Source organism: Simochromis diagramma, unplaced genomic scaffold (genome assembly GCF_900408965.1).
Source record: "Simochromis diagramma unplaced genomic scaffold, fSimDia1.1 OVJJ01000293.1, whole genome shotgun sequence".
Taxonomy (NCBI): Eukaryota; Metazoa; Chordata; class Actinopteri; order Cichliformes; family Cichlidae; genus Simochromis; species Simochromis diagramma.
The window spans coordinates 1,370,028-1,386,082 of NW_024386801.1; the positions used below are offsets into that span (position 1 = coordinate 1,370,028).

Genomic DNA, 16,055 nt, shown 5'->3' on the forward strand with positions numbered 1-16,055 from the left:
AGCCTTCTCCTGACAACCAGTACTTGTTCATTCTTTTTCTAATTGCACTGTCACGAATGTTAACTTTTAGCATGCTAACTGGGCCTGTAGAGTCTGAGATGTGGCTCTTGGGTTTTTATTATTTTTTTGCACACTCTGACCTTGAATGACATTTTGTTAAGACACATTTATTGCCAACATGTAGTTTTCATAAAGGTGTTTACACGCACTGATGATTAATTAACCAAGGGCATTTGATCAGCAGCACCTGGCTGCTACTTCCCCTTAGCTTTCACAGGACTGCACAGAGCCCTTTGAATTCTTTCTTTTTTCCCATAACTGTAGGTAAAGGTTCTTTTTGCTTGACCTTATCTAGAACATGATTTTTGGTGAGTGCTTTGATAGGATTTACCAGACCTACAGATATGCTGATCATATTTGCGCATGCTAATGAAGCCACAATATTGTGAAACTGCACATGTGTGCATAACTCATACCAGCAGGTAGAGTGTTTGCCCCATGATCGGAAGGTCGGGGGTTCAAATCCATCGAACGGCTACCCTGAGGTAACCCTCAGCAAGGTACCGTCCCTACACACTGCTCCCCTGATGCTGGATCGGTGGCTGCCCACTGCTTCACTGAGTGAATGCGTTAAATGCAGAGAGTAATTTCCCCACAGGAGATTAATAAGGTATACAAGGAAAAAAAAACTACCCACATGTCTACGATGCCAAGATGGCTGCCAAATGGTAAGACTTAATTCCACGAACGAAAGCTCAGCATAATTAACAGATGCACTGCAAACAACCTTGTAACTGAGAAAACAGCTCTACTTATGCATGTAGAAAGTAATTTGTGATGTGGGACAGCTGTGGAGGCAGGAAGCACATTGGCACAGTTATGCGGTTGTGTAACAGGAGCCCACACAGATGACACCTGGTGGACAGGTGTGGAATAACACCGCTGAGGGAAAACTCCCCAGAAAAACCAGCCGGCCATAAAAATCAATTAAAAGTAGACAGAGTAGGATGTGGTAGAAAACCAGTTGTGACAGTGACACACAAACAAGCAGCAGCTGCTTAATTTCCTGAGGTTACATACATGACATTTGCCAACTCCCTTTTCACAAGACAGCTCAGTCCTGTCGTAACAGCAGTCACTCTTTGTGTCACGCTGCATTCCCACACACACTCAGAGTGAGCCGGTGCACACTGCAGCCAATAGTTTGCTTTTTTCTTTTCAGCTCCACGTTCTGAGGAGACATTTTTATAATTTTCTTACAGATAAAAAATAAAACGCTTGCACAAAATGTTTTTGTGATCATAAAAGTTGATGTTTGTCTACTGAAGGCGTGTGTGTGTCTGTGTGCGCCCGATGTGCCTATAGTTTGATGGGACACTAAACAATTTAAAATACTGGATGAGGAACTGACATCACATTAAATTGCTTTTATAGCAGTTTGCACTGAAACTGGAGGCTACAGACAGACTTTACTAGAAGTGTGTATCTGTTTGTGTGCATGCAGGCATGAAAGAGAGAGTCTAACAAGCAAAAACCTTTGTTAAAATTTGTCATCTCTGCATTTGTGGATGTTTGTGTGTCCATGTGCTGCACAGACAGACAGACAGAGAGAGAATAGAGATGCAGAGTTGCAAATGGTCCCCATGGTTCAGATGTCACCTCTTCTTTTCCTCATCAACTCTGCTTGTAATCCCTTTCTCCTCTCTCCCTCTGCACCACTTAGCCACCCACTTTCCTTTCATCTATTCTTCTTTTTTCTCTCCCGTATCTCTCCGAGCCACCTTCTCACTTTCATTTTTCTCTATTGGGGTTTTCATGCATGAACAATCTCTTGGTCTTTATCAGTGATGGATAACTCTGAAGGCTTTACAGCTACTTCATCTGAAGATAAAACCGTGCAACTCTATGCTGACACAAATGTCCGTGGTAAGGTGCTCAGTGTAAGCAGTCGTACTCTATAGAGAATAGCTCGCTGTTTGAGGCTCTTATTTATTACAATATATCTCAAGGATTCTTGTAATTCAATGGGTGCATATAGTCCACACGGCATATTCTAGTGTTCCAGTGTGCATGCGTGCGTGTCCATATGACTAGTGAACACATTGCTCGATGTTGGCAGTTCCAGGTTAAGGACAGCTGCGTGTCTTTTGTGGTTGTCCTCGCTGTCCATCCACACACTCCTTTATTCAGCTTTTCTTTAGAGCGTTCAAAGTGAGGGCAAGGTCAGTAAAGCAGCATAGAGGAAAAGTGTTTAGTGGTGCAAAGTTTGTTCAAGGTCTGCTGCACAGTAAAGCTGACTGATGGGCAGAATCTTTGCTTTTGCTCCCATTTCCAACTGTACCTCTTGATATGCAGGACTGGAGAATCATCGTGGGAGAAGGAGCCCCAAGAGATGTAGAAGAAAGAGGAAGGAAGAGTTATACGGACATACTGTGAAGGAGTCAGAGAATGAACCACAGTTTATAATCATGCAGTGGTTAGAAAAGCAAACATTCCTGAGTTGCTGTAGCAGCATGACAGTTGCGTAGGGAAGAGTTGTCCTAATTATCTTTTGAACACAGTGAAAATGTGCAGCTTTATTTGATCCACACGTGAAAAAAAAACCATTCATAATTCAGAGATATAGAAGCTTTCTCTTGTCCAACAACAGAGACACACATTTACACTTCAAACCCACGGTACACGGAGCGACCCCACAGCCAGTAGCTGTCTGACTGCACAGGGTAGATGCTAAGCTGCCAACATTAATATAAAGCTCAACTGATGCTGACACAACAGTAACAGTATGATGGCGATGAACCAGTGCGGGGGTCAGAACGAGAAAAACACCATCACGAGCTGATTGAATGTTTCTGACCGTCTGCTTAACCATGAACACAAACACCGTGTAGCACATTGCAAGTCGTCATAATTACGCAGTTAAAGCCAGATGTTTATTTAGAGAGACGACAGACAAACCGTCATGCAGAAAAGCAGCTATGCTGAAGGCTGAAGGGTCCGCAGACATTAGCTTGGATCACTTTGTATAGGTTCAATCAATTTTCCTGTTGACTCCTGGGGGAGCATAGGTCCGCAACAACACCACGCCAACGGACTCTGTTCTGGGCTGCTCTCTTTAGCTTGTATAGGTTGTAATGCTGTGATTGTTTTATGCTTATATATATTAATATTGTAGCATCTGGCTTCTCCTTGTTATTGCCGTATTCAAAACAAGGACAATTGTCAAGGTCACACAGACATTTTCAGCTGAAACCTTTTTCTCCACAGTGTGTTCACATTGTAATACTAAAATAATGTATTACATAGCAAGTGTGGTATCTCAAGTTGCCTAACATGCATACTTTACATTTTCAAAATAGCATCATCATACATAAGTATTAAACATTTTAGTTAATACTTAAACTGTAAGGTGTGGATGTGATCACATATAATGAGCTCTGGCTGAGTGCAGGGCTGCTTTTAGGGCACTTCAGCCAAAATATAATAATCAATATTGTCATGCATGTGTTTATTTTGTAAAACACACATCTAGCAACTCAGTTCAGATCAGCTCGACCTTTGGGTAGGATTTTTTTGCGTCATACATATTGTTCATTTTGTCATTAAGTTCTTTTTATTCATTTATTTCGAGTTGATTTATGTCCCACATATCTGTGGGATTCTGTAGAAATACCATTTTTATCTCCGAAATATAAGGAAAGCTGCAATAATACTAATACTAATAATAATAATGTATTTTCCTCTTTGCTTATTTTAAATGTCCTTGCCATGAGAATGCCTCAGTGTTCGTTGCCCCCACTGCAGTCTTTGTCTTAATTTGACATTGGGATGTGTTAATGCAGATGATAAAACGAGACCCCCTGTGAGACAGCTGTGGGGTGAATGGTGTCTGTGCTGAAATGTGCTGTTGCTGGCATTAGTTCCACAGAGTCATTCGGAGGAGATAAGGTCAGGGAGATAGTTAGTATTGTGGGAGGTTATTGTGTGCACAATTGTGTCTGTAGTTGAAAGGCAGAGAAACAGAAGTAGAAGGCTTGGAGCTCTAACAAATGGTCTATTCTGCAGAGAGCGAGAGCACAAAGCTGCGATAGGCCTAATGTCAGAGAAAGAAAGAGCCGCGAGGAGAGGATGGTGCTTGTGTCAGACAGAACATCTACACTGTGACAGAAAGTGCCTTAAAGATTCATGCAGGGAGACCACAGAGTTAGACATCAGACAGAAAAAACACGATGAATGTCCTGAAACTGAGAAATTTAAAGGTTTACATTCGGTTAATATTTAGGTAATGATTTGCTGTGGTGTGTCTTTTCCTTTAGTTCAACAAAAATATCAAGCAATAAGTCCTTCAGACCTCTGGAGAAATCATATATAGCCATCGTGGTTCTACTTTTAACTGTGTGGGCTGCAGCTTTATTGAATACATTTTAATATGAGATGTTAAATATGTCATAAATTCTCGGAAACGTTATGATGCAATGACCAGCTTAAGAGCGATGTCGCTGTCGACTCAAAGGCCAAATTAAAACAAAGAGTTTTTGTGACTTTGCTGAGAAACCAAAAGAAAGCTGTAAGCGATCATGTTGCCTGCTGCATGTGGAAACTAGGATGTCTTGGCTAACATATTAACCACACTGATGTTAATGATACACTAAATGTGTTTCTGCCCTGCGCCTCCTTCTAGGAACCATTAAAGGTTCATGTTTATCACGATTGTCGGGACTAAAGTTTATTCATCTGTTTTTGAATCATGTTCAGCAACTTTTACATCATTTCTTTCCTAGAAATCCTCACATTTAGAAAGCCGTTTGGTGCAATTAGCAAATATCAAAAGCTAAACTGAGACAGTGACTGAAATCTTTAATTACTAGTCTAAAAATGGAAAACAAAAGACTGATCGATTTTAATCGATGTCTTCAGTTACCAGAGAGCTTTTTTTTTACTTCTTATAGTCACATAGAGACTTTAAGCCACCTGGGAGACATGAAGCCTCATACATATTGTTTTAGGCTTACAGTTTCATCACAGTGGGGGTCAGTTCCTACCATAAGATAGCAAAGAGGTCAGGCTTAATTTTATTTCCATGCAGCAAGTGAAAGATGTGGAATCTTGGGTTTGAATATTTTACTGGGTGTAAACACCATAAAACTCAGCGAAGCCTTGAAAGAAGCTGATGCTGCATTATGCTACAGTATGCAAGTCGTACTGGATGTAAATCTAAAGCAACATGAAGTTACTTAATGAATATTTGTCCATTAAAAATAATGATCAAAAGAACTACATCTGCCATGAAAGGCCTTATATATAAAACATTAACACAATACAATCAAATAAAATTAAGATCCTTTTCTAAAGCATTTAAACAGTTAATATTAAGACCTGTTCAAATGTAGATTGTAGAGCATAAAACCTACAAAGTGTCTCACCAAGACAAATTTGTCCTGAACTTTGAAGAACTAAGATTCATGCCAGAGAGCTGAGAGACTGTCCTCCTTTATAGACTGGATAAACGCTGCTATTATCACTGCTAGCATCACTGCATGATGCAACCTGCACAAAGCAACATCTTTGAAAGTCACAATATCTTAGCACACATATTCCTGCACCAGCATTACAAAATATGCAGAGCCACTCTGCAGGAATGAAGCAAAAAGGCAAAACATCACAGTGGGATTAAAAAGAGTGAAAAAGGCAGAGAGGACATAAGTGATAATGCAACACGAAGTAAACAGATGTATGTGTGTATGACGGATACAACGCATAGAGAAACTTCACTTAGTGGAACGCTGAATGAATGAATGAATGAATGAATGAATGCAGGCTTTAATGCAGAAGGAGAGCAGTGTGAGGGGCGAGCACAGAATGAAGAATGAGAGGGGAGGGAGTCCGAAGAGGGCGATACAGGAGGAAAGAAGAATAAATGATGAGAAGGTGGAGATGGAGGCAGAGGGATGAAGGAGAGGCTTGCAGGAGGATAAAAAAGTTGTGAGATAGAAGGGAAATGAATGAGACAGTGCAGATAAAAGCAGAGAGTGAGCAATGGGAAACGTGGGGAGAAATGGGGGGGGGGGAGGCTGATGAAAGGAGTGTCACAGAGAAGACATAAACAGTGTCTGTCTTAATAATGCAGTCTCACATTCAGCCTGTGTACACTGTGTAAAAACCAAATAACTCATAACATTATGAAAAACTGATGATTCCCCATCATCGGGGCGCAAAGTCTCCTCTTCACAGAGGGGATACTTTAGCATATTTCTCACTTACTACAGTCAGAAACCGACAACAAAGTGTTGCCTGAAGAAACTGCGCTTCTAAGAGAAACATTGTAGCAAATACTCAGAACAACATATATTCAAAGTCACATGACAAAGAGCTGTCCTGGCTGCGAGGAATATATCTGCGTGATGGCACAAGTGTGTGAAAACGAGGGTCAGCTAGCAGCAGTGTCATGTACACACACACACCCCACTCCCACTATTCTTTTAGAGGAGTTTTTTATTATTGCATTACTCTTCGTTGACACTGTCGTTGGAGGGCACACAAGTTTCATTGCGTTTTGTCGCCACTCCCATGGAGGATTAATCCTTGAGGTCTTCCCAAATGCAATAATTGATCGATCACGTCGCTTTATAACCCACCAGTGCAGCTGCAGTAGCTTTAGCATACTGACCGAATGTAACTTATGATTAATTAATGAATACCAAAGACGATTATCTGACCTCTGAATCTTCTCCCTGTGCTTTTCTCACCATCTGTCTTACTCCCTGTCAATTCTCGCTTCTCTTATCCTCGATTTCTCTGCCTTGCCTTCTCTTCCACCTCAGGGCGAGTGTTCATCTAAGTGCTACAACATGTTCATCATAGAGACGGTGTGTGTGGCCTGGTTCTCCCTGGAGTTCATCTTGCGGTTCATTCAAGCTCGGAGCAAGCTGGACTTTCTCCGCGGGCCGCTCAACATCATCGACGCTATGGCCATCCTGCCCTACTACGTTTCCTTGGTGGTGACAGAGAAAGACCCAGAGCTGGAACACGAGAGGCCGGGAGGAGGTAAGGGCTACCTGGACAAGCTAGGCCTGGTTTTGAGGATCCTGCGAGCGCTGAGAATTCTCTACGTGATGAGGCTGGCTCGCCACTCTCTCGGCCTGCAGACGCTGGGGCTGACGGTGCGACGCAGCACCCGGGAGTTTGGCCTTCTGTTGCTTTTTCTCTGCGTCGCCGTCACCCTCTTCTCCCCGCTGGTGCACTTGGCTGAGAGCGAGCTCACAGGTACCCATGACTTCACCAGCATTCCCGCCTCCTACTGGTGGGCCATTATCTCCATGACGACAGTGGGATATGGCGATATGGTGCCCAGATCCATTCCGGGACAGGTGGTAGCACTGAGCAGCATCCTCAGTGGCATCCTCATCATGGCCTTCCCTGCTACTTCCATCTTCCACATGTTCTCCCGCTCCTACCAAGAGCTCAAGATGGAGCATGACCGATTGTTCAAAGAGGAGTGCGTGGCTGCCGCTGCAGCTGCTGCTGCCAGTGGGGAGCCACAGGAGGCGGGAGGTGAAGGAGGCGGTGAGAACTCGGCTCCACCTAAAATGCATCTAGACAATGATAATGTGCACTCGCTGGAATCTCTGGCTCTGTTAGGGAAAGGTGGCGAAGCTGCTGGAAATAATAATCACAGCCTTCCGGCAGCAGCTTTCTGAGCTGCATTTGCACAGACTGACCTCTAAGATGTGACTGTGCAGTATACGATGAAAGTACTGTTTCCAAAAGACCTCACTATCTACACAGCTCTGAGGGCATCTGCATAAAAAGAGATTAAGCAAACATTACGCATTTCTTTTGCTCTTCAAGGATTTCATAAGGAGTAAAAGTGTCTGCGCTGAGAGACACACAACCCTTTAAATCGGATGATTTTGTCCGACCAGAAAGCCTCTGCAGCAATATTAGTAAACGGCTGCGTCCATAAACATGCAATATTCAATCCAAAGTTGCTTTTCCTCCCACTGTGAAAATACTGACTGCAACTTTTAGTTTCATTCTCATTACTTTTTAATCTGTTGCCTACAGTATGACCTCAGTGTGTTTCGTACTGTATACTAGCTTGAAGCCATGCTCTAGCAAATTGATTGTCTCATATATGATACGATTCATCTCTCCTGTGTATATTTCTATGCTTGGACTGAAATGGTTTCTCCATTCTCAAATATAAACTCCAGGTAAACGATTAAGAAATTGCATAATTATTCCAAATGTTTCTAAATCAGTGACAAAAGGAACGGACATGGAGGAAAAAAAGGTGTTTTTATTTGAATGAAGACGAGCGTGAGTGAGAGAGAGTGAGCACTAAAACCATGAAATGTACTTTGCAACGCTCCAAATAAAAGCTCTCCTAGTAATCTGAGAGAAATCCGTTTTCTGGTCTGTATTTTTTTTCCTTGGTACGATGGTCTAATCTCTGCTCGTCTGGGATGCTCAATCAGAGTCCTACTGCTGAACATTTACTCTGAGAAGAAGAAACAGAAACAGCTGCCGCTGCCAGACAGAGAAGTATTCTGTGAATTCTGTGGCAATCCGCTTCTTACATCACCTTCACGTTTTACAATTACAGCACTGTGGAAGAGCGTCTCTCTAACGTCTAATCTAATGTTTTTAAGACAGCGGCCTCTGGTTATTGTTGATCTTCGTGTCTGGAACAAATCTGTCCTCATCTACTCTGTTTAATCCCGCTGTGGCCTTTGAACCTCTCAGAGTTCTTTTACTGAGAAGAGTTGCCTGCAGCACCGTGGGGTCCAAGAAGGTTGTGGAGGCACGCAGGGACATGACAGATGTGGATGTAATCTAGATTAAAGTTGGGATTAAAACCCCCACAGGGAAACGGGTTACTGCCTGAAACTCAACTTCATCCAGTTGCTTCAAATAAGATTTATCTTTTTTTTTTCTCTATTAATTCAGTGGCAATTTCTTTTGCTTTATTGTGGTTTTCATGCCTTAGAATTAAGATTTACATGCACATGATGAAATATAATGTATTTTACAAAGTTTTTTATCCATCTGTATACTCAGTAGGTAAAGACACATTGATATTATAAACAGTATATAATGGCGTTTTGCAACACTGATCATAACTCGTATGGACCATTATTCTAAAAGCAGCTACGGGGGATAAAGTATTCTCATATGTCTGTGTAGCTCATCGTCACAAATCATTACTGATGCTCAAAAGTAAAGTTCAGTCCAAAAAGTCACTTACACGTCAAAGACAAGAAAGATGAATGTTTGATAAAGACCTTTTCAAGGACTTTCGCTTTTGAGCGACACTTTTTAAACGACTAAAACATTTTATTCTAATTTGAAAATGTTCTAATATTTTCTCTTTGCAGAAAGTTGCATTAAAAAAGTAATATCATTTAGGATGTTGGAGCCAGCAGGGTGTTTGCTAAATAAAGCTAAGCCCTTTAATTTTTTGTACAGGAATCAGCCCATTGTTTTATGAAGGTTGTGTGGGTTCAACCCTCAAAAAATATCTTTGTGTTTTACATTTTTATTTGACCTTTCCAGTTAACACATCACCGTTTTTGCATTAATAAGGCAAATATATGTAGAAGAAGACACGCAGACACGGAGGCGAGAAGGCCATGAAAAAAAAGTATATTTAGACAGTCTGTGTAGAACAAAAAACGACTGTTACTTAGCTAGCCGGTGGTCACGTGCAGGTGTTTAATGCAGCTTCAAATCATCATGGTAAGCTAAGCTAATTACATCCTGGCTCTGTCTCCATACAAACATAACAGCAGCAATAATCCTCTTACCTAACTCACATGGTTAGATAAGAAAATAAGAACGAGCATCCAGTGCATTTTCCAAAAAAGACAGTGCTCAGTGCAATTATCTGCTCACACTGTATCATTCTTATGTATCAATCTTAACAGGTTCTGATTAGTATTGGTAACAATAACAAAAATGTCTCAATTATGTAATTTTGGACAAAGCAATGCTACGAGTTATTCAAATAAAGAAATCACACAGGAGGGATCAGAGGAAGACATTTGTTAACTAAAGTTTAAAGTAAGTTTTCTATATAAAGACCTATTGGCCATGCTTGTAGCCAGAATTATGTAATGTAATGAGGGACTGACACACCAGAGGGGAACACAGCTGAACCTAATTAGACACGACGAGACACAGACCTTCAAAGTAAAACAGGAAACTCACAAACTGTTTTACAAACACAAACTCAGAGGCATGAACAGAGCACAGAAGGGAGAACACTAAAACATTAAGAACTAATACAAAATAAGAATCAACACAAAACACAAGATGGTATCAAAATGAAACACAAAACTCTGGGTCACCGATCCAGGACCATGACACTTTCTCTCTTTCTTGCACGGATAAACTGTCTCTCACACGCCTACTTATTTTTTCATCCATGGTTTTAGGGGGAGTATTTCTTGCTCATTGACAGTCGAAAGGTCGCTGCATGCATTCATTGTTCCATGATGTGGGCGCTGAGGAACCCTTTGACAATGAAGCTGTGATAAGAAAGGTTGAACAAATAAAGTTAACTTGAAAAATGTGTATGTCATGCTTCTGGTAAAATAAGAACGGAGGTGCACAGCGTGGATGTGGTAGAGGTGTTTGGATGGAGGTGAGGATTGGGACTCAGCATACAGCAGATGGAGCATCTGTCATGTATGTCGCTTCTAGCTCTGTGGCATTAAAGAAATCTCAGCAGACGCTTATTACAGTTTTGGGGAAGGAAGAGAAGAAGAAGAAAGCTTGATGGTTTAAGTCTGTCATGATGGTAGCTCAGGTAGGCCCCAAAGTCAGGCTTCAGAGACATCAGCTGCCCTCACTGAGTCAACATCTACTAATGCTTGGCACCACTGTTTAAGCTGATTTATCCTGCACACAGTTCTGTGCATCTGCAAGTTACTTTGCAACCCACCCTAACCTCACCTCTTTTTTCACAACCCTAATCAAGGTCATTTCTGTTTTCATTCATTCTTTCTGTTTTCTGGGTCTTCTCTCGGTCTCATGCCCTGCAGCATTCGGTGTATGTGGATGGGTATGGAGCTGTGTTATCCTTGCCTTATGCATTTTATACGTGGATGTGACGAATTGAAGATCCCCAAAACAGTCACACCACCAAATACGTATAAGTCCCTGCAGATGGAAGCAGTCCCAATACAAAGTAGGATATTCTCCCTGGTGGTTAATACACGTGAAGTTACATTTACCAATATGGTAAATCATCCACCCTGGCAGAAACTTTTAAAGAGCAGCTCAGCAGATTATCTGTGTGGTATGTGTTTTTTTTTTTTTTTAAAAAGGTTAATATTTGGTGTCACCATTTTTCCATTAACTTTTTTAAAGATGATAAATAAACATACAATGCTTGAAAGATTTATGAGACCACCACTCATTGTGAGGTTTATGCCACAGATGCCCTAAATTAATGCTACTTATCATTACCAAAATCATTTTTATGTTTTTTTATGGTTCACATCGTACAAACTCTATAATCAAATTGTATCCAACAACTTTCAAATGTACTGTTTTAAAAGATAAGCTGAAAAAATGGCAAAGCAAATGATTCATTTTATACCAAATTACACTTATTTAACTGCAGAAGAATTGGGGTTGGTGGTTGATTTTAATTGGTGATTAATTTCTGACGGATCAGAGAAGTCTTTCCTGGCTTTGGGTTTAAGAACATGAATTCTGTAATTTGCTTAAAAAATAATGATGTCATTTTCTCAAATGTACTTAAATTACTGATGTTGTCTTGTTTTATGACATATAGTCAAGCACTGTATATTGACATATGCTACAATATTCCTTATAAATCACATATACATATGTATGTATCATAGCACTTTACCTCAGTTAATGAACTGAGTGATCATGTTGAGACTTATCAGATTTTTGTCTGGTGTCATGCTGGGGGGAGACCCACCAGTCTTCAACAACCCAAACCCCCAAAGACCCAAGAGCCACGTAAGGAGGAGAAGTAGCTGTTTAATATTCAAAGCCAGCTTTGCTTTCATCCTACATTTGTACTGATGACAGCTAAGGCTACAGTTAACTGGTGTTAGCTTGTCGGAGGTGCTGTAATTTTCATAGTGAAGCTAACACTTGAATTTCAGTTGTTGCACAGCCATGAATTATTACAGGTTCAAGACAGCAGTGAGAAAAGGGTATCGTATGTGCTTGTAGGGACACGTGAAGTGAGCTGCTTGTTTTAATCCTTGGAGCAGTCCATGTGAGTAGATGTGCAGATTTTGATTTTAGAAGTGTGATTATTTTTAACATTTTTTGTTCTGGAATAAATAAAGTTGAGAAATATTTCATACTACAGGTATTACTGGTTGTAATAAGGTCAATAAGGGTTTTCACCTTTCCTTTTCTTTTTTTGTAGCAGTTTTACTTCAGGGAGGCTGCTGCTAATGTGGCGAGAGGGTGATTCTTGTACTGCAGAGATGTTCAGGCCGGTGGTGCAACTGAAGTTGCTTTGCAGCGTCATCTGTATGACATCTTTTTTTTCAACACAACCAATTTGTAAATGTCAAACATTTTCCTATATAGCAAATTTTACCTTGATGTGAGATTATGCACTGATTCTGTGATGCTGGGAAATCCCCCCACTGAGCATTTCTCTTCTTTGTTACAAGAAAGAATTTTCTTAATTCCCTCCATGTCATGAGATAGGATAAGCTGGTGTTTGATTTTCCGTCATAGGCATCACAGTTGATGCACACCATAAGATATATGGTAAGATATGGATCCAATTAAACTGCACAGGCACAGACTATCAGCACAGAAATCCCTACAGAGGACATATCCCACCATCTAGATAGAGAGCACTTGGCTCAGACCGCAAATGTAGATTTTAATCAGCCGAATGAGTCTTTCTCGTGTCCCAGTGTGTTTTCTCACTCTAATTTAAAGGAATAAAATGGAAAAGGGAAGAAAATGCATTCTGCCATTAATGTTCGACTGTAGGGACACTGAACCAGTTTGTTCCAAACAAAACCAAAAAAACATGAATCTCAAGAAAAAGACAAACACAAGCTGTTGTTGATGGGTTTCTATGTGATTTAATATTTGAATATTTGTTAGTGGGAAATCAGAGGATTTGTGTAGATTTGATAAAAAATATAAAAGACAGAAAAAGGAGAGACAGAGGAACATCAGAGAGAGGGAGTGGACAGAGAAAACAAGAGTCTCTGTAAGTGTCTTCTTATCTAAAGCCAAGCACATTTTTCTGCTCCATAGTGAAATGAATTATGTGCCCTTTATTACGTGGCAGCTTGACTTGATGGTCCACTGCCCTTTAATACCTTATAATAACAGAGGACTCACACAAACACGCTCACATAAAGACAGTGAACTTGGTAAAAGATTAACACAAACATGCTAAAAAATGTCCTGGAAAGCTCAGGAGGAGGGAAGCTCAAGTAGTTACAGTGAGGCTCGTAGTAAAAAAAGTCCTTCAGAGCTTCACAGTCTTCACAAGATTTGCAGCAGATTTTATTCACTGAAGTATTTTACCATCCTCTGCAAAGACGACGTTTAGTATCTCTAAACATTCATGCTCTAACAATAACCCTGATTAACTCTGCTTACCCAGGACCTGCAAGCCAGCACAGAGGGACAGAAAGGGGAAATCAGCCGGCCAGACCAGCATCAAACTGAATATAATACAGTCGTTAAACATTCCTTTTCAGCTGTGTTGAACTCAAAGATTACCTGAGGCTAACCAGATAACTGTTTACAAAAACCAAACCTCCTGTTACCTGTGGATACAAATTAAAAGGGAAGAGGAGAAACAACAATGCAAGTAGGTAACATGCATACAAACAAAGGCTTCTGTACAATGAGGCCACCAACACATAATCCACATCTTTGATGTATAAACCCGGTTCATTTAGGATGCTGTGTAAAAATTTAATTCAGTGATTTGCAAATCTCATGAAATTATATTTTATTCATAACAGAAAACAGAAAACATCTCAAATGTTTAAACAGAAAATTCACCATTTGAAGTTATCTTTAATATTATGGCAGTAACACATATCAAAAACATTAGAACTAGGGCCGCCACAAATGATTATTTTGATAGTCGACTAGTCACTGATTATTTTTGCGATTAGTCAACTAATCAGATCATCATCCATTGGACGTAAAACGTACAGCTTATTGCACCAGCAGCATCTGCTCTTATATAACTATCATTAGCTTACAGCTTTAAGTGTTTCAGGTCTGTGCTAACTAAAAATAAAGACAAGATGGTAGTTTATTAAATTTTAATGACATTTGCAGATTGTTTCGGTGGAGTTTAATAAACTCCTTGCTATCTAAAATATAACAGGACACCGGAGTAAATTCTCCAGCATCTCACACTTCTGATAATCAGCTGTCTGCTTGACGTTTATTCAGCTGTGTAAAAACTATAACTTTAATCTCAGCCAAACCGATTTACTCAGGAACAAATAAAATACTAAAAAAAGCCAAAAATAACATTTTTAAGTTATCTAAGTGACTCATATATGTTTAACCTGAGTAGTGAAAGACGGCGGTGGGTTTGAAAACGATTTGCCGGGAGTCCGGTGTTCTCACGGCTCTAGAGAGCCTTGCCCCCGACTAGCTATCGAGCTAGTGGGTAACAGACGTCTCCGAAAACGTCGGAGCGCTTTTGAAAATATGTGGTGTCCTGATAAACTGAGCAGATATTTGAGGTTTACACAGCTACATTCTCGCCTGAAAATATGTTAAACGTTTATTTTGTGACCCAGAAAGAATAATAAGAGTAATATTAAAACTAACTAGCTGCCGCCATTGTTGGAAACTGAGCAGTAGTGATGTGCGGATCGATCCTGAAATATCGATTCCTCCGATACCAATCATTTATGTTCTAGAATCAATTCTCACATTAAAATATCGATATTTTAGTACTTTAGGGTAAATTTGTAGTTTGTCATTAACAGGAACACAGTGGAAAGAAACTACATCATTCGGATTGTCTACATTCAAAAGAACTACTTCCTCTTCCGCCTTCATACTTATGTGCGAAATACGCTGTATTAATGTCTGGCAGCCGCTGGCGCGCGAACTCACAACAATGGCTGAGCATAATTGTGCGGACTTATTTTACCTCCACAAACAGCTGAGACGTAGTTTGCTATACATGTGGCAAAAAAGTGAGGTGCTGTGGCTATACTTGCCAACCTTGAGACCTCAGAATTAGGGAGATATTCAAAAGGGCTGTTGGGTGGGGGGGTGATAAATACATTTTACAGTGTTTATTTATCGGATAAAATACGTTAAATGTCACCGTTATTATTGGCCGGTGTTCTGGGAATCCATCCTACCTGGAAAAACATCCTACCCAATGTACCCGGCCTGGAAACAGCGGGGGTGTCCAAATTCAGAGGCTGCTTCCACCTGAGGACCCGGCCTTTCTAAAGAAAGCCGGGTAGTACGTCACGAGCTCCCTCGGTGGAGTGAAATGTTGCCGTCTGCTCCTTGCTATCTAAAATATAACCGGGCGCTGACTTAAACTCTTGACCGTCTCACACTTCTGTTTAATCAGTTTTCTGTTTGATGTTTATTCAGCTGTGTGAAAACCCTGGAGGAACCCACCCGATGGATTAATAAAATTAAATTAAATTAAATCTAATCACTTTAATCTCAGCCAAACCGATTTACTCACGAATAAATAAAACACTGAAAAAGCCAAACAATAACATTTTTAAGTTATCAAAGTGACTTAAATATCATGTTTAACCCGAGTAGCGAAAGACCGCAGGGGTTTGAAGACGATGTGTCGGCTCAGATATTTGAAGTTTACACAGCTACATTCTCACCTGAAAATATGTTAAAAGTTTTTTTGCGACCCAGAAAGAGAAATAAGAGTAATATTAAAACTAAGTAGCTGCCGTCATTGTTGGAAACTGGAATTCGCTGGGGCGCGCTAGAATTCTGCAATATGGTTTTTCAATTTTGTTGTCCTGATAGAAAATTGGAGAAATTCGGGAGAATGGTGGCTCCGGGAG

General features: G+C 40.5%; 1 protein-coding gene across 2 annotated transcripts in view; it reads left to right on the plus strand.

The window, feature by feature from the left end:
* The window catches only part of kcng4a (potassium voltage-gated channel, subfamily G, member 4a), a 28,552-nt gene extending 14,385 nt beyond the window's left edge, over positions 1–14,167 (plus strand). For both annotated transcript variants that reach the window (XM_040024980.1, XM_040024979.1), the window contains exon 4: positions 6,822–14,167. In XM_040024980.1, coding sequence (XP_039880914.1) covers positions 6,822–7,697 — 876 coding nt within the window. In that variant the 3' untranslated portion in view covers positions 7,698–14,167. The remainder of the gene's footprint in view (positions 1–6,821) is intronic.
* The last annotated feature ends 1,888 nt before the right edge of the window (positions 14,168–16,055 follow it).